General features: G+C 45.6%; 1 protein-coding gene across 1 annotated transcript; it reads right to left on the bottom strand.

The window, feature by feature from the left end:
• Positions 1-233: 233 nt before the first annotated feature.
• Positions 234-18,258, bottom strand: Ten1 (TEN1 subunit of CST complex). The gene is made up of 4 exons (XM_027955750.3): positions 18,050-18,258; positions 8,925-9,022; positions 6,473-6,630; positions 234-685 (listed from the first exon to the last, which is right to left on the bottom strand). Exons 2-4 carry the CDS (start codon positions 9,011-9,013, stop codon positions 564-566), a joined length of 369 nt encoding a protein of 122 aa, XP_027811551.1. The 5' UTR covers positions 9,014-9,022; positions 18,050-18,258; the 3' UTR covers positions 234-563.
• Positions 18,259-18,300: the final 42 nt, after the last annotated feature.

The following is an 18,300-nucleotide window of genomic DNA, read 5'->3' as shown; positions in this document are numbered from 1 at the left end:
GCTGGGCCTGTTTGGCCATGTTTAGCCTCCTTTGAGGGCAGAACCTTGGCAGGGGCAATCCCTGTGAGTTCTGGGCCCCCCACCTGGCTCCTGGTCCCCCAAACCCTTCCCTCAGACACCCAGCCCAGAATTCACCAGAAGCCTGAGCGGCTGCAGCCTCACTACCAAGTGGGTTGCCTGCTCCACAGCTCCCCCTCCTGGTCCCTTCCAGCACAACACCACATGCACACACGGAGAGGTCATGCCCACTGGGCCTTTATTCAGGAGGATCTTCTGGAACCTTCTGTGACCCCACAGGAGGCATAGCCCCAGGGCCTTGGAGCTCCACTGTCTGGAGCCTCCTGGAGGGTAGGGGTGTCAGACCTTGACACCTGCTCCTAGGCTCTCATTTCTGGGACAATCCCAACATAGAGGAAGAGGCTGGATTGGCCACCCTGCCCCTCTACTCTCTGGCTCCAGTCAGACGCTGTCATTCAGGGAAGCGTCTACACTTCTGCAGTGGCTCTAGCAGCTCAAAGGTTTGGCCTCAGGAGTAGGTGGGGGGCTGCTGGCGTCCTCACTTCCTATTGGCTGCTGCCTCTCTCTTGCTGGTACAGCCGCTGCTCCAGGATGGCTTGTTCTAAGGAAGGCAGATTTATCCCTTCCACACAGGTCAGCAGCCGGGCCTTCACCACGTAACCGCCATCTGAAAGAAACACCAGGGCATTGGCATTGACTAGGATACACCCAACCTATGCTTCTGGGGATTTCCACTTGCTGGGTCCTGAGTTTTGACAGCTAGAGGTGGAGGCAAGACAGATGGCATGTGCAACGCTGGCAATTTGTCCTCTTGGGCCTCAGAACTGTGGGCCCACATGCACACAGCACATGCCTGGAACTTAGCCAGCATCCCGAACGTTCCATATTTGGGGAGGTGGGTTCTGGAAGATGGACCCTCGACTTCCCACCTTTGCCACATAATTTCTTGGCCTCCTTTGTTCCCAAGTGCCCAGGGTCAAGGAGGGGTCCCATCACCATCCTAGCTCTCCATGTGTCCCAAGGAAAAGGCCTCCTTGGTACCTGGCAACTGGAGACCAGGCAAAGAGAAACTCATGTTTAGTAAATACAAGGGACTGAGTTCAAGGCAAGTTGGTCCTGAGAGGGGCAAGTCACCCAACCCAGAATGAGACTTGGAGCTACTAACACATGCAGTGGTGACCTGATACTTACTATCAATGTTCAGGTGACAGCACACAGGAAGGGCATTGGGGTTTACACTAACAGATGCCCATCTATTTTCAGGTGGACCAGTAGCTTACACCTGTAATCCCAGAGACTTGGGAGGCTAAGACAGAAGGATCCCAAGTTCAAGGCCAGCCTCAGCAATTTAGAGAGGTCCTCCGCATTTTAGTGAAATCATCTCAAAATAAAAAATAAAAAGGGTTGGGGATATAGCTCAGCGGTAAAGTACCCCTGCATTCAACCCCTTAATACCAAAAAAAAAAAAAAAAAAAAAAAACACTTGTGTTCTCTCTGCTCTTTGGACACTTTAATAAATATGTTCAATGTTCCGGGACATTATCCTGTCTTCTTTTGATGCACAGAAACTCTCTGATTATTAGATAAAGACAAGCCTACTCTTCTTTCCAGTTCAGGCCACTTATCCACTTAACACTGCCTGGGGGAGAATTCAGTGTCCACTGTCTAAGAGGGGCTTGTGAGGTTGCCTGTGTCAGCTTCCATCACCCCAGCGCTGGGCTGCAGACATAGCACAGTCAAGGAAGGCATGGGTGCAGAGTTTGGGGATGTATCTCAGGGTAGAGCAATCACCTGAGGCCCTGGTCTCTATCCCCAGCATGCACATGCGCGCGCACACACACACACACACCACACAGGAGTGGGTGCGTTACAAAATCTGGGTCTACTGATGGGTGTAGGTCGTTGATTCTCACCACGCAGGCCTCTTCAGTCTGGTATCTACCCTGATCAATCAAACAGTATTATTTTCCTATTTCCTCTGTTTTTTGTTTTTTTTTTTTTTTTTTTTTTTTTTTTTGGTGGAACTGGGGGTTGAACTCAGGGGCACTCTACCACTGGGCTACATCCCCAGCTCTTTTTATTTTGTTTATGTATTTATTTAAATTTTGGGTCAGGGTCTCACTAAGTTGCTGAGCCTGGTTTCAAGCTTGTGATCCTCCTGCCTCAGCCTCCAGAGTTGCTGAGATTACAGCTCAGTGCCTAGCCTGCCTAATCTTTACTAGACAATGAGAGCCTGGCCCTCTTAGGACACACACAGCCCATAAGGCAGCTGCAGGTGTTCAGGACAACCGGGCAGAACAAGAACAAAATCAGAGCACTTTAATTCACAGTTGGCATTGTTAAAATTTTCAAAATAAGGGCGAGGGGTATATTCAGTGGCAGAGTGCTTGACTGGTGTGCGTTCAGGCCCTGGATTCTATCTCATCACTGAAAAACAAAACTCAAAATAGGATCCTATATCAAATATTTTCATACTTCCTGTATGAAGATTTTCTTAGGAATCTGCCTAAATTTCACAGAATTTTCCATAGCGTATGCCTAGCAGCTATTTCCTCCTTGGGAAACCCAGACTTCTGTATCTATATTGCAAAATATGTTGCTTCTCCTATGAATGAGAAAAGGTATTAACTTGTGGGGGTGTAGTGGTCACACCTGTAATCCCAGCAACCCAAGAGGCTAAGGCAAGAGGAGCCAGCCTCTGCAATTGAGTGAGACCCTGTCTCAAAATTAAGAAATAAAAAATGAGCTGTTTGCATAGCTCCGTGGTAAAGCACCTCTGGTTTCAATCCTCAATACCATTAAAAAAAAAAAAAAAAAAAAAGCATTAACTAAGGAAGTGAGCTTTATGATAGTCACAGGGACAAACTGGGCAAAATGTTATCCATCTGCAAAAGCCCAGAGTAAACAGAATGAAAAGAAGGGTGCTTGCAGAAGCCTGTGGTGTGGGAGAAGGGAAGAGCTCATGACTCACATAGCTGAAGAAATGGTCACTCAGGGGAATTTCTCCTTGCAAAGATAAAGAACTGAGAACAAAGAAGGTTGCAAAATACAGAAGGCAGTGGGCTGGGATGTGGGAGGGGGACAGGGAAATAGGTGTCACTGAGGAAGTGAATCTGAAGGGAAGGAAGGTGGCTAGGCTAGGAGATGCCTCTTTGTTTTAAGTTTGATGATCTTTGTCCCTGGGTTCAATCTCCAGTACCAAAAAAAAAAAAAAAAAAAGTTTAATGATCTTAACTGACTTTAGGGTAGGCCCCGGAGCCCAGCCCAATGGCGCCCTGGTAAGGAGGAACCCCTCTTCTGCTCAGCCTGGAGGGAAGGGGCTACGGAGGGGTGTGTATAATTTGAGGAGGGGGCTGCTGCTGTGGCCTCCATCAGCTGGGGTGTCAAAGGAGAGGTAACTGGAGAGATGGGAAGGGAGGGGTAGCTGGGGAGGAGGCGGACCAGGAGACCTGGAGGGACTTCCAGGCAGTGTGGAGGGGGCCCAGAGAGAGAATGGGTGCTGAAAGCAGGGCGCTCTCGTCCACGGGGGCCTTGATCTGCGCTCATCATCAGGGAGGGTGGGTGTCATTGGGCTGGAATGGCAGAAGGCAAGGGCTGAAACCTCTGCAGAAAAGTGGGGAGAGAGGCGGGAGCACACCCCGGAGTCCCGGGTCCATGGGTCCTGGCCGGCCAAAGAGCAAAGCTGTGGAAGGGAGTGAAGGGCAGGAAGGCACGGAGAGCAAAGTTTCAGTGGCAGAGGTGGAGCCACCCGCAAAGACCAGGTCCAAGGTGCAGGAGGGGGTGGGCGTGCCAGGCGGATCTGGAGCAGAGGTGAAGGGTGGCGCAACTGGCTGGCAGCAGGAGAGGGACAGGGGTGGTTCCATGGACCTGCCGAGCCTGCAGGATCTGGCCTCACCTCTGGGTTCTGTGGGGTGTGTGTCGTGGGAGCCTGAACAGGCCCCAGGGCAAGGGCTGTGGGCCTGGGGAAAAGCCAGGTTTCAGCAAAGGCAAGAGCATAATAAGGGGTCGGAAAAGGAAGGCTTCGGGGGGCACAACAGGAAGTTTCCCAGTGCAGGGAGGAGGGCCAAGGGAAGAACAAGAACAGTGGGATTCAAATAAGTAAGCACGTGTGGGGTCCAGGCTGAGAGCTCCCGGTGCACCTGGCTCAGAGGGACAGCTCCTAGAGCTTCATGGCGTCACTATGGCTGATGACATCTGTATGTTTCAGCATAGCTGGCAGAGAGGATTTTGAATATCCCACATCAAAGAAAGGTTAAACGCTTGAGGTGAGGAGTATGTCAACTACCCTGGTCTGACCATTACACATTGATACCTATACTGAAATGTGTCAGTGCACCTCATAAATTCATATAATTACCATGCGTCAATTAAAAATACTTAAAACAAAAACACAGGTGTGGTGGCACACACCTGTGATTCCAGCTTCTCTGGAGGCGGGAGGATCACAAGTTCAAGGCCAGACCCATCAAGTTAGCAAACCCTTGTCTAATTTAAAAAGTAAAAAGGACTAGGATATAGTCCAGTGGTAAAGCACTCCTGGATTCAATCGCCAGTATTGAAAAAAACAATAATAATTAAAAACAAAATAAACCTGGATTTTGAGCACAGTGGCAATATAATCCCAATGACTCAGGAGGCTGAGGCACAAGTTTAAGGCCAGCCTGGGCAGTTTACCAAGACCCTGTCTCAAATAAAAAATAAAAAGGGCTGGGGTGTGGTGGTGTATGCCTATAATCCCAGCAGCTTGGGAGGCTGAGGCAGGAGGATGGCCAATTCAAAGCCAGCCTCAGCAACTTAAGCAAGGTCCTAAGCAACTCAGTGAGACCCCGCCTCTAAATAAAATATAAAAAAGGGCTGAGCATGTGGTTCAGTGGTTGAGTGCCCCTGGATTCAATGACCAGTGCTGCAATAAAATAAAAAACAAAGTAAAAATAAATTTTAAAAGAGGGCTGGGGGTGAAGCTCAGTGGGACAGAGTATACTTAGCACGTGGGAGGGCCTTGGTTTGATCCCCAGCAGTGCACGCAAATAATAATAAATAAATAAACATAGTTGGCTTTATTTGTTAAAGGTCCCACCCCATTTGACATCCACAAAAAATCCCAACTCTGCTCCAAACCCTGCCCGCCTCCTGGCCTACTGTCTCATCTTGTTTCAACGCCCACCTATATTTGCAATTGGGTTTTAGGTTTCCAGACATGGACCCCGGGGTCCAGAGAGCTCTCAGGATTAACAGCAGGGGTGGAGATCTTTTATGCAAAGCCTCTTTGTGCTCACCCCTGCTCCTCCCATAACTCTCCTCAATCAATTATGAGGGCAGGAACCCTGTGAGCTCAAAGGCTTAAGTCTAATAATGATTAACTTTTATTAAGTCAAATATAATTAAAGTAAGTACCATTTGATTACTTTTTTCTCTGATGTATTTAATCCAGAGTTAAAACACTATTGTGACTTTCAGGAAGTATAAATCAAGAAAATATTTGTATCTTTTAAACTATAAGTTCTACTTGAGGAAACTGCACTGAAGAAAAAGTCAGAAAAGAGACAAAGATTAGTTGGTTGTGGTGACATAGGATGCATCCTGTACTCTCAGTTACTCAGGAGGCTGAGGCAGGAGGATTGCCGAGTTCAAGGCCAGCCTGGAAATTTACCCAGATGCTGTCTCAAAGTAAAACGAAAAGGGCTGAGGATGTGGCTCAGTGGTCAAGTGCCCCTGGGTTCAATCCTCAGTACTACTACAGCAACAAAACCCTTAAAGATAGTGCAGGAGAATGTTATCTGCAGCATTCTTTCTTACTCTTTTTTCTTTTGTTCTCTCTGTTACACTGACGTCCTAGCCGATTATTACATCCCTATCATTTCCAAGCCTTGGTTTTCTTGTTTATGAAATAGCAATAAGACTCAAATTAAGGGCTGGTGGGCAGAGTCAAAAAGACAGAATCCACCTCAAACTAGGCCTGGGCACGTTGTAGCCTTCAGAAATTTGTGGCTTCTCCTATAATCCCAGTGGTTCCAGAGGCTGAGGCAGGAGGATCACAAGTTTAAAGCCAGCCTCAACAACTTAGCGAGGCCCTAAGAAACTCAGTGAGACCCTGACTCTAATAAAATACAAAAAAGGGGCTGGGGATGTAGCTCAGTTGTTAAGCGCCCCTGGGTTTAATCCCTGGTACCAAAAAATAATAATAATAATAATAAATAATAATAATAGTGGCTTCTCTCTCCTCTTTGTCACTTCTCCACAGTCCCTCTCTTTGACTTGGCACCACATGGCAGGTCCACTCTGAGTCTCCTATTCTGTCTGTCTCCCAAGAGTCCGTGACTTTGTGGACTGATTTGGAAGGAATGCTGACCCTAATGAGGCACCCCATCACAAGCCTACCTCCTACTTCCTGACTCACCCCAAAGTGCCCCAACTCAGAACCCAGAGCAGAATGCAGTGTGAGGCGGAAGCTCACCGTCCTCTTGCTCGAGCTCCCCAAGGACCACGTACAAGGAGCCCACCTGGGCCTGGAACGGCTCCACCAACTTGGTACAGACAAGAACCTGGTGCTGATCAGATCCGTGCTGAGCCCTCAGGGTCACCCTGGACTGGGTCACGTCATAGAGGCACAACCTGGAGAGGGGAGGAAGCGAGATCGTTTCTATCCATAGAGCCACCACAGAACTCAAAAGGTTTTAGGAGGCCAATAAACCTGGGGAAATCCACAGCCACCTTCAATGCACCCAAGAAAAAACTAGAAACAACAAGTGTTTCAGTCTACGTTATAGACCAGGGGATGACTTTCATTTAAGTTCCTTCCCCTTGTCTTCACTTTTCTTAATGGTATTTTGTAATTTAATCTTGTTGCTATCCAATGTAGTTTTTTTTTTTTTTTTTTTTCTTGTATGTTTTTCACTTTCTGTGTCTTAGCTGAGATTTCTGCTGATCACAAGGACATTGTGAAGATGTGTTCTTGATTATTTCTGGACATTTCATGATTTCAGCTTGTATTTCTGTGATACAGTGCAAATTATTATTCTTTTGTATGTTGTGAGGTAGGGATCAATTTGTTTTTCTGAGAAGTGAGTTGCTGGGCAATTTTATCACTATGCAATCAGCATAGGGCACACTTATACAAACCCAGGTGGCTGCCTACCACACTATGTTGAACAGATTATGGCTCCTGGGCTACAAACCTGTACCACATATTACTGTGTGGAACATGTAGGCAATTGTAACCCAAGAGTAAGTATTTGTGGACCTAAACATATCTAGACATAGAAAAGGTACAGTAAAAATATGAGGTGAGAGGCTGGGGTACTGGCTCAGTGGTAGAGCGCTTGCCTAGCATGCGTGGGGCCCTGGGTTCAATCCCCAGCACCACATAAAAATAAACAAATAAAATAAAGATATTATGTTCATCTGCAACTAAAAATATTTTTAAAAATATGAGGTAATCATAATTTTTTGGCTCCATTACTCCAATATAATCTTTTTTTTTTGAATGTGTATGTGTGTATGTGGTTCTGGGGACTGAGCCCAGGGGTGCTTTACCATTGGGCTACATCCTTAATCCTTTTTTTGTTTTATTTTGTTTTTAGAATCAGGGTCTTGCTAAATTGTTGTAGCTGGCCTTGGATTTCTGAGCCTCCCAAGTAGCTGGGATTACAGGCATGTGCCACTCACTGTACCCAGCTCCATTTTAATCTTATGGGACCATTGTCATATAAAATCTCTTGTTGACCTGTATGTTATGCCATGCGTGATGGTATATTTAGATGAGGTAGATTTATACACGTGACATGAAAGCACGTCTAGCACATGCAGCTGTGTAAGTGCATAAACGGTACAATATAGAAACACCACAGAACCTCATCTAGGCTAAAATATGTCCTCAGATGTGTACACACATACCCCGGGATGGGCCCCATTGAATTGCATTTCCTGGGACCCACGTCCTCATGCAGAGCCCTGCCATGCTGAATAGGGCTGATCTGGGTAACCAGCGGATTCTGCAGGAATGAGGGAGAGTGACTTCTGACTCTGTCATAAATACATGGTGGCCTCCACCTTGCTTTGTCTCTTGGATCGCTCATTCTGGGAGAGACAGCTGTTAGAGAGAGCCTCACACAGCCCTATGGAGAAAGCCACATTGTCCCCGGCTGAGTGTTCCTGCCAGGAGCCAGCAATAATTTGCCAGCCAAGTGAATGAGTCACCTTGGAAGTGGATCCTCTAGTCCATCAAGGGACAAACGGCACCCATGGCCATTATCTGGGCTGCAATCTCATGAGAGACCTGAGCCAGACCCACCCAGTTAAGCCACCTTTGAATTTCTGACCCACACTAACTGTGAGATAATAAACATCTGTGGGTTTTTGGCGTGGGGGTTACTGGAGATTTAACCCAAGGGTGCTTTACCACCGAGCTACAACCACCAGCCTTTAATTTTTTTTTAATTTTGAAACAGGATCTCATTAAGTTGTCTAGGGCCTTGCTAAATTGCTGAGGCTGGCCTTGAACTTGGGATCCTCCTGCTTCAGCCTCCCGAGCTGCTGGGATGACAGCATGCACCACTGTGCCCAGCTAAGGCACTATATTTGAGAGTGATTTATTATACAGAATATGCAACCAATAGAGTATACATGTACATACATATATTGGCCACCCAGATGTATGTATATACATACATATGAACATGAAAAAGTGTAGAAAGATGATCACAAAATGTTAGCAGTAGTTATCTGGACAATGGGATTGTAAGTGATTTTGCTTTCTTTACTGGACTCCCTATATTTTTACAACGAATACATATTCATTTTTAATAATTAGACAAAACTATATAAAACTACTCTAATTGCTTTATTTTTCAGGGGGGAACCATTTAAACATTCCCCCTCCCACCATGTGACAAGACCACCTTTCTCACCTGCCAAATGTTCTCAGGGTGCCCCCATCAGGAACCTGGCCAGCACTGACCTCCCAGGGGAAGTAATAGATCCCAGGTTTGGGCAGCATTGTTGGTTCCTGAAACCAAATAGGATGGATTTTTGAAGTTTCCTGATAAACCAAGCAAAACACAAAACAGATCCAGAGATGCACAAGACCGACAATAACACCTGGAAGACTAGTTCTAGTCGGGAGAGATATACAATTGAAAACAGTTTTGAGCTCGGCATGGTGGTGCACACCAGTAATCCCAGCAACTTGAGAGGAGGAGCAGGAGGACCACAAGTTCAAAGTCAGCATCAGCAACTTAGCAAGACCCTGTTTCAAAATAAAAAAGGCTGGGGAAGCTAGGCGTGGTGGCGCACATCTGTAATCCCAGTGGCTCTGGAGGTTGAGGCAGGAGGATTGCAAGTTCAAAGCCAGCCTCAGCAAAAGCAAGGCACTGAACAACTCTGTGAGACCCTGACTCTAAATAAAATACAAGATAGGGCTGGGGATGTGGCTCAGTGGTTGAGTGGTGCTGAGTTCAATCCCCGTGTATCCCCCAAAATAAATAAATATCAATTTCATTAAAAGGGAGGGGGCTGGGGATGTGGTTCAGTGATTAAGCACCCCTGGATTCATTCCCTGTCACTAAAAACAAAAATTCTTTTGATAGGTTATTAATGCACATAAAACACACACCCACCCACAGACCATATGGAGAAGTACTGCTTCTTACTCCAATCTCAATGCAACCCATTCCCAGCAATGCCCAAAAGCATGGGTCTGTAAAGGAACAGACAGCACTTCCAGCTTCATGGGCTAGACGATGTCTGTTGTAGCTATAACAATTTTCCTTATACTAGGTTTCCTCTCAAATATTCAAGAACGGGCTGGGCCTGGTGGCACATGCCTGTAATCCCAGCAACTTGGGAGGCTGAGGCAGGAGGATCGAAAGTCCAAGGCCAGCTTCAGCAATTTAGCAAGATCTTGTCTCAAAATTAAAAAAAAAAAAAAAAAATAGAGAGCTGGGGATGGGCTCAGTGATAGAGCGCCCCTGGGTTCAATCCCCAGTACCATAAAATAAAATGTTAGAGAACTAGGGATTCAGGGATAATTAATTGTTCAATGACAAAAGAGTCCTGAAAGCAAGAGGTTTCAACTGTTCCTTGTCAGGACAAGCACATAGAGATGGAAATGAAGATAGATGATAATGAAATAACCCTAAAAACCCCGTAGAAAACAGATGACACAGCCTCAGTCCAGAAGTTGAATATAACCTAGAATCTTGCACAGTTGGTATTGTTACAAGGAGGTCATTGGGCAGTGTTGCAAGTCAATGTGCCACGGACATTTTGAGAAGCTGCCAAGAGCAGGCTTGGTTTGTACAGATCAGGAGCGACGGGCTGAGTCTCAGCTGGCCCCATCCCCTTAAATGTGCATGTCGTGAATTGCCGTGGCCAGTGAGCGGAACTGTCGGTCACTAGACATGAAACAGCCCCCTAATCACCTCTGGCATGACCAAGAAGCAAAAATCGAAAGAAAACAAAAAATAACCAAGGAGAGAAAAAAACAGAGTAGTGGTCCGTTAGGGGTCATGGGGGACAATCCCCTTCAGTCCAGCAAAAAGATGACACATGGTGGCTGTGGTGGCACATACCTATAATTCCATCCACTTGGGAGAACAGGAGGGAGAGTCTTAGCCTGGCAGCTTACTGAGAGCCTGGATCAAAAGAAAAACTAAAAAATAAAATAAAATTTAAAAAGGGCTGGGTATATAGCTCAGTGATAGAGACCCTCTGGGTTCAGTCCCCAGTCCTGGGGGAAAAAAAAAAAGTGGAATAGGTTATAGCTCAGGGGTAAAATCTCCTGGGTTCAAACCCCAGTACTGTTAAAAAAATTTTTTTTTTTTTTGTAGATAGACATAATATCTTTATTTTATTTATTTATTTTTATGTTGTGCTGAAGTTTGAACCCAAGGCGTCACACATGCTCTATCACTGAGCCCCAGCCCCAGCACACACACAGTTTGATTTAGGAAAGTAGATACATATTCAAAGAATTGGGGCAATCTTGAGAGACACCTTTGGGATAAAGTATAAAGAATACACATTCAAGGGAGAATGTGGACTATCTGCAGAAGGAGAGAGTGCCCTGTGTCTGCATTTATTTGTTTGTTTGTTTATATTTTTGGCACTGGGATCTTTTTTTGTTTTCTTTTCTTTTCTGTTTTGGAACTGGGGATCAAATCTAGGGCTTCGAGTATGCGAGGCAAGCACTTTCACATCCCAGCCCTGTTTTTGGTACTGGGATTGATCCCAGGTGCTTTACCACTGAGTTACATCCCCAGTCTTTCTTGATTTTTTTAAAAAAATATTAATTCTTTTAGTTTTAGGTGGACACTATATTTTATTTTTATGTGGTGCTGAGGATCGAACCCAGTGCCGCATGTGTGCTAGGCAAGCACTCTACCACTGAGCCACAACCCAGACCCCTTAATTTTTATTTCGAGACAGGGTCTCACTAAGTTGCCCAGGCTGGCCTCAAACCTATAATCCCCGTACCTCAGCCTCCCAAGTAGCTGGGATTATACATGTGCACCATCATGCCCAGCTTTTAAAAATTTTGTAATGGGCTGGGGTTGTGGCTCAGAAGTAGAGCGCTCTCCTAGAATGCATGAGATTCTGCGTTTGATCCTCAGCACCATATAAAAATAAAATAAAGACACTGTGTCTATTTATAACTAAAAAATAAATATTAAAAAAAATTTGTAATCACTACAGTAAAGACAGATTTGGGACAAATTGTCAATAGATGCTAAAAATACTACAAAAGTCTGATAAGAAATAGGTCTCGATATGTCTCCCTGCAGACTCCTTATTAATTACAAAGGGAAAAGGGATGCACTTCACAGTGGAGAACCTTAGCAAATACAGCTGTTATGGACCTCCTGATAAATACTGAGAAGGCATGGCACTTCTGTTGTATTCCTGCCTATGTGTCACCTGACTGTAAGGAATAACAGCCATGACTGAATTGAGGACACTGTGGGAAACAAGCTTATTGTAATTCTGAAGCGCAACAGTCACAGCAGACAGAGCGCTCAGGTAAGAGATGACAACAACATGACAACCATTGTGGACTGCACTGTGTCCTCCCAAAAAGACCCAGTGGAGAACTCTCAGGACCTCCGAATGTGCCCTTCATGTGAGACAGGTCTTTGCTGAGGTCCTCAGGATGGTCCTAACCCAACATGAGTGGTGTCATAAAAAAGGGAAAATCTGGATATAGAAACAGACACAATTTAAGGAGAAGGTCAATTGAAAATCAAGGCAGAGAGGGTGATGCGAATACAGGCCAAGGGATGCCAAGGATTGCCCACAAATCACCAGACACTGGGGCTGAGGATGTAGCGCAGTTGTAAAGTGATTGCCTGGCCTGCCTTAGGCCCTGGGTTCAAATCCTAGCCCCCCACACATACACACACACACACACACACACACACACAAAATCACATCATTGGAAGCCTTTTAAAGGTGAGGCCTGGAACAGATTCTCCCTCACAGCCTCAGGGGAACCCACTCTGGACAGCTGGATTCCAGACTCCTGGCCTCTAGAACTGAGACAGTGACTTCTGCTGTTTAATCCCCCCAGTCTGTAGCACTTTGTTAGACCACTCAATATCATTTATGATGCTGCATTGGACCTTAGGCTGGAGAAAAAAAAATCGTGGTAAAGATCATTACTGGACAATTGTAAAACCATTTCTAAGACTGCAGATTAGATAACAGTATTGTATTAATGTTAAATTATCTTGGCAACTGTTCTGTGGGTGACCTTGCCCTTAGGAAATAAACATGGGTTCTTACAAGTAAGGATCAGGATTTCCATCTTGTTTTCTCAGATGGTTCAGAAAACAAAAAGCAAGTCAACAAGAGTTGACCTAGCAGCTGTGGCAAAAAGTTAACTAGTAGATCTGGGTGAAAGGTATGTTGATTAACTTTATTCTCCAATTCTCGTATAAGTTCAAAAATATTTCACAATAAAAAGACAAAGCTCACCAGGATCCAGCTCTCCAATGAAGCTACTCTACTAAATGCTGTGTAACTGTCATCGTCACATCCAGAGTGGCGAAGGGCAAAACTACTACAGTGTGAAGATGTCAACCAGCTTTATTTTCCATTCTAGAACCAGGCAATGCTGCATTCCATGGCACAGAATAAGTGTTCCAAGGGGTTGGGCAGCAGAGGTGGGCAGTAGAGGTGGGCTGCAGAGAGAGAGAAGCAGAGAAGGGCTGGCAAAAGAGACGAAGAGCAGAAAGGACTGGTCATTCCAAAGTCGCCTTCCTCCTAAGGCAGGGACAGGGAGACAGAACAAAATAGCTGACAGGTCAACTTCAAGGTTATTTTTTTGTAAGGATTAAATGATTAAGGGACCTAAGGATTAAGGCAGAGGGAATCTCAGTGTCATGCTATTGGCCTGTTTGGGAAATTTGGCTGTTGACTTCATTCTCCTGATTTCAGATGGTCAGGTAACATGGGTGACCCTATCTTAATATTTGGTCTGGCCTGCTGGGTCCCAGTGCAGGAGTCAGAATTGTGGCCTCCTGTAATTTTTATTTAACAAGAACAATTGGCTTTCTAGAATATTAGGACTGGAAGTCTTTTGTTGAGCACCTTCTGTAGGATGGGGGCCTTTGCACTCACTCATTTTCTTTTTGTTTTAATTTTGATGTTGTTTTCTTTGTTTTATTTTATTGTACACTGACCATTTATTTTCTTCCTTCTTCTTCATTTTTTTTTTTCCTTTGCAATACCAGGATTGAACCCAGGGGTGCTCTGCCACTGAACTACATCTTTGCACCTTTTTGTTTTGAGGCAGGGTCTTGCAGAGTTGCCCATTCTGGCCTCAAATCTGTGATCCTCCTGCCTTAGCCTCCCAAGTCACTGGGATCACACTGACCCGTTTTCTTAACATGAACAGTCATGGATCACCAGACATCTGGGGAAAATTGCAATGTGAAAGAAAAACACTGATGAAATGAATAGCAAAACTGATCTAGGAGGAAACCCAAACAGCACAGGGAATAGAAAAAAAAATCATTTTTAAATTTTTTTGTGGTACTGGGGATTGAACCCAGAGGTACTCTACCACAGGGCTACATCCCTGGTCTTTTATTTTTCAGTTTAAGACAGGGTCTCATTAAGTTGTAGAGGCCAGCTTCAAACTGAGGCTCCCCCGGAGTCTCAGGAGTATGCCTCCAGAGCCACAGGGATCATAAGTACCACCTCCAAGTTTGCCCCTCACAGTCCCTGAAATTGTCACCTATCCCTCACAGTCCATGAAAAATGTCACCACACTCCATCGGCTTAAACTTAGGATCATTCTAGATGTGTCCTTTCCTCTCAAGGCCTCATCCAATCCCCACCCTGTCAGCTCTATCCAAGCTGGAGGGTGAGGGTCTCCCTGTCTCCATGGTCATCACCCCGTCCACCCCTTTACCAGGCCTCTAACTGGCCTCTTTCTACTTTGTCCTGCTACAGTTCATTCTCTTCACGGCAACCACGCGATGTTTTCAACAGGAAAAAAATGCTGTAGGGAGTATTTTTGGCCAAAACCTCAAGTCTGAGTCTAGCAGAGCCTCCAGATGTTAACCAACAAAGAACAGAAAGCTCAAAAACAGAGGAATATGTCAAAGATGCCACAGAGAAGGGAAAAATACGGATTGTGGGAAATTCCACAGGAAAAAAGATCCAGTTTCTTAAATAGAAATAAATTGAAGGGAAAAAAACATACAGGAGAAAATCATATACTGTCAAGATTTATACCCACCCACAGCAACTTGTGGACCTTGTGTGGACCCAGATTTGAACAAAGCAACCGTCTTTTGATGGAGGAAACTTGATTATATTTCGGGTCTGTGACATTAAGGAACTTGAGTTAAGATTTCCAAATGTGGGCTGGGGATGTGGCTCAAGCGGTAGCGCGCTCGCCTAGCATGCATGTGGCCCGGGTTCGATCCTCAGCACCACATACAAACAAAGATGTTGTATCCGCCGAAAACTAAAAATAAACATACTAAATCTATTCATGGACAACATGTAGAACTTGCTTAAAATTAATGTGGTAGCAACTGGTTGGAGGTGTAGTTGATCGCGGTGGAACCCGGGTACAGAAGTACATATGGAGTTCTCTATAGGACTCCCCCTACCTCTGTACCAGTTTTCAAATATCAATCAGACCACATGACTCCTTGTTGAAAATCTATGAAAGGTGCCCGATGACAACCACTAGAATTGAGAGCCTTTACTTGGCTGTAATAGCATGTGGGGTCCACTCCTGCCCCACCTTTCTGCCCTTCCCCTTCCTCGGCTCACATCTCAGGACCTGGACCTGCACATTCCTTTGGTTGGTTTCCTTTCTTTCAGGTCCCAGTTCAAATGCCTCTTCCTCTGTGAGGCCTTCCCGGTCCACCCATCTAAACTAGTATTCTCCCCATACCCAATTCTATCCATAACCTGATTCATTTTCATTATTTTGTTTACTAAAAAATCAGATGTCAGATGGCACGGTCTTTTTATTTGTTTAAAGCCTGGATCTAGACTGCAGAGGAGAATTTGAAAGCCTTATTCCCTGCTGTGTCCCCTGTGCCTCATACAGGGTCTGGGACATTATTAAATATTCATGGAATGGGTGAAGAGATTCATCAAGAGAAAAGCGAAAACCAAAACCACCTGTCTCCACACGCAGTCTGGACACTGAGAACCAAAGCTACACTACAGGACTCTGCCAGAACTCTATATTCCTTGGCATTTCTTTACTTTTCTGAACTGTCTACCCAGCAAATGGCTGGAGCTCAACAGCCATTCTGTGCACTGAGATTCATTCAATTTCCTTGACTTGCTGTTTCCAATCATTTTAGACTATGGTTATTTTTTTTTTTTTGGATCAGAGATTGAACTCAGGGGTACTCAACTACTGAGCCATATCCCCAGCTTTGTTTTGTATTTTATTTAGAGGCAGGATCTCACTAAGTTGCTTAGCACCTCACTTTTGCTAAGGCTGGCTTTGAACTTGCAATCCTCCTGCCTCAGCCTCCTGAGCCACTGGGATTACAGGTGTGCACCACTTTCCCCAGCTTAGACTATGGTTCTTGCCTACTCATAATCAAGACCCAAAATTGAAATTCTCAATAAATTTTAACCTTACCATCCCCTCTGAGACACTGCCAAAGTCTTGCCAGATAGTGATTCCCTTTTACCCAGTAAGCAATAAACTCAGCTTTATCTTATCAACAGCTTATTTTAGTTATATTTGTAGTGCCAGCTTTTTCTTTTCTTTTTTTGTACTGGGGATTGATCCCATGGATACTCTACCACTGAGCTACAGCCCCAGCCCCCTTTTTTTGTTTTTTATTTTGAGACAGGGTCTCACAAAGCTACTCGGGGGGTTCAGTAAAATGGCTGAGGTTGGCCTCTAAGCTGTGATCTTCCTGCTTCAGCCTTCCGAGTTGCCACCATAACCAGTAACAGAGTACCAACTTTTGTCAGGAGTAATAAAATCCACAATAACTTGGCGAAATAATGTTTAGTGGAGAAAGAGGTGCATTACACCCGTTAACCTCAGTTAACAGTGCCTTGCCCAGGTATACTGGGCCCGGAGAAAAAGAAACCATCAGCAACAATTATCTTATCTTCATTCAGCATTTTGATATTTTGTTCATGGTGGGGGTTTTCTTCATTTTGATTGTGGGGCTGGGAATATAGCTGGGAATATATGGTAGAGCACTTGCTTAGTATGCTGGAGGCCCTGGGTTCCATATTGCCGGCAAACACATAAACAAACTGCATTAAAATATTATTCATCTTTAGTATTGGCTCTAGAGCCTCCTTATAATTTGTATCCAAGGTGAATGCCAGTACTGTACTGCAAAAACTTAAGTATGTCGAAATTTACAAAAACAAATTAGGGAGAGGTAAAGGATTTGTGTAGTGTGCTACATCTTATCATGGCACGACCTCAAAAGGTAACTAAAATAAATGCAGAAATAATTTTTTTTGGGTTGGGGTACCAGGGATTGAACTCAGAGGCACTTGACCACTGACCCACATCCCCAGCCCTATTTTGTATTTTACTTGAAGACAGGGTCTCACTGAGTTGCTTAGTGCTTCACTAAGTTGCTGGGGTTGGCTTTGAACTTGCAATCCTCCTGCCTCAGCCTCCCAAGCTGCGCCTGGCCAGAAATAATTTAAGTATTTAATTTAGCAATCTTTCGAGCAATATTAACTAAAAGTGAAAAGTGGTTGCTTCTGAGGATGGGGAAGTCTTGCTTTTTATTATGAATCCTATGATTTTTTTGCTCGCGGGTGGGGGGGTTGCGGGGTATTGAACCCAGGGCTTTGTGCATTCAAGGCAAGCACTCTACCAACTGAGCTATATCCCCAGCCTGAATCCTGTGATTTTTAGGCACATGTGCAGTTACCACTTTTTGACGATGATAGCACAAATAAAAAAGTCTGGATGCCAAGATCTCTAAGAACCGCCCTTCAGTTTAGGGAAACAACAACAAAAACTCTGGCCTGACGGGTGATGCAGACATGTAATCCCAGAGACTGGGGAGGCTGAGGCAGGAGGGTCACAAGTACAAGACCAGCCTCTGAAAGACCCGGTCTCAAAATAAATAAAGGCTGGGGATGTAGCTCAGTTGTAAGAGCGCTCCTGGGTTCACTCTCCAGTGCGGCACAGGCGCACACATACACGTAAAATCTATCCTCAAAGGCAGGTCTCAAGAGAAGCATGCCTATCTCATAGGGAACCTCTGTAAATCTGCACCCAGACCTCTACAGCCCACGCTGGCCCAAGCACACCTTTATTTTAATAGAACTTTGTCCCCAATCCTTTTTCTCCAGTCTGGGAAGATTCTGGGAAAACCTAGGTCTTCCCCCTACAATTACGCAAAGACCTCCCACACTCTCTCCGCCCATAGGCCCCTGAGTCCCATCCTTCCACTGTTTCCGGGGACGGTTTAGCAAAAGGATCCGGAAGTGCGGGGCAGACGAGTGCCAGAGCGCAGGCGCAGACCTCTTTCGTGTTGTCCCGCCCTCTCCCAAATCCCCAGCCAACCTGTTCACGGTGTCCCCGGGCCTCAGGTCCCTATTTCCGCTCCGCGCGATCACGAGACGCGAGAGAGGCGCGATACCGAAAGCACCTGGCTCCCCCTTCACGCCCCGGGCAATCTGCTGACCTTCCACCTGGGTCCTCTTGGCCAGGGGTCGGGAGCAGGGGATTCGTCCGCTTTGCGGGCGGTCCCGGCGCGGGCGCCCGGGGTCACGCGCAGAGGGTGGTGAGGAAGAAGGGGCGGGCCGGGGCCAGCG

This window comes from Marmota flaviventris, chromosome 17, assembly GCF_047511675.1.
Source record: "Marmota flaviventris isolate mMarFla1 chromosome 17, mMarFla1.hap1, whole genome shotgun sequence".
Lineage (NCBI taxonomy): Eukaryota > Metazoa > Chordata > Mammalia > Rodentia > Sciuridae > Marmota > Marmota flaviventris.
Note: the sequence above shows the minus strand (reverse complement) of the source record. Positions and strands in the feature narration are given on the sequence as shown.

Excerpts from the sequence above, each read along its gene's own strand:
- Ten1 (XM_027955750.3), bottom strand. The coding sequence starts at position 9,013 with ATGCTGCCCAAACCTGGGATCTATTACTTCCCCTGGGAGGTCAGTGCT. Across the intron at positions 6,631-8,924 it reads ACCCTGAGAACATTTGGCAG|GTTGTGCCTCTATGACGTGA; the intron begins GTGAGAAAGGTG and ends TCCCCTCTCCAG. Across the intron at positions 686-6,472 it reads GGAGCTCGAGCAAGAGGACG|ATGGCGGTTACGTGGTGAAG; the intron begins GTGAGCTTCCGC and ends TGTTTCTTTCAG.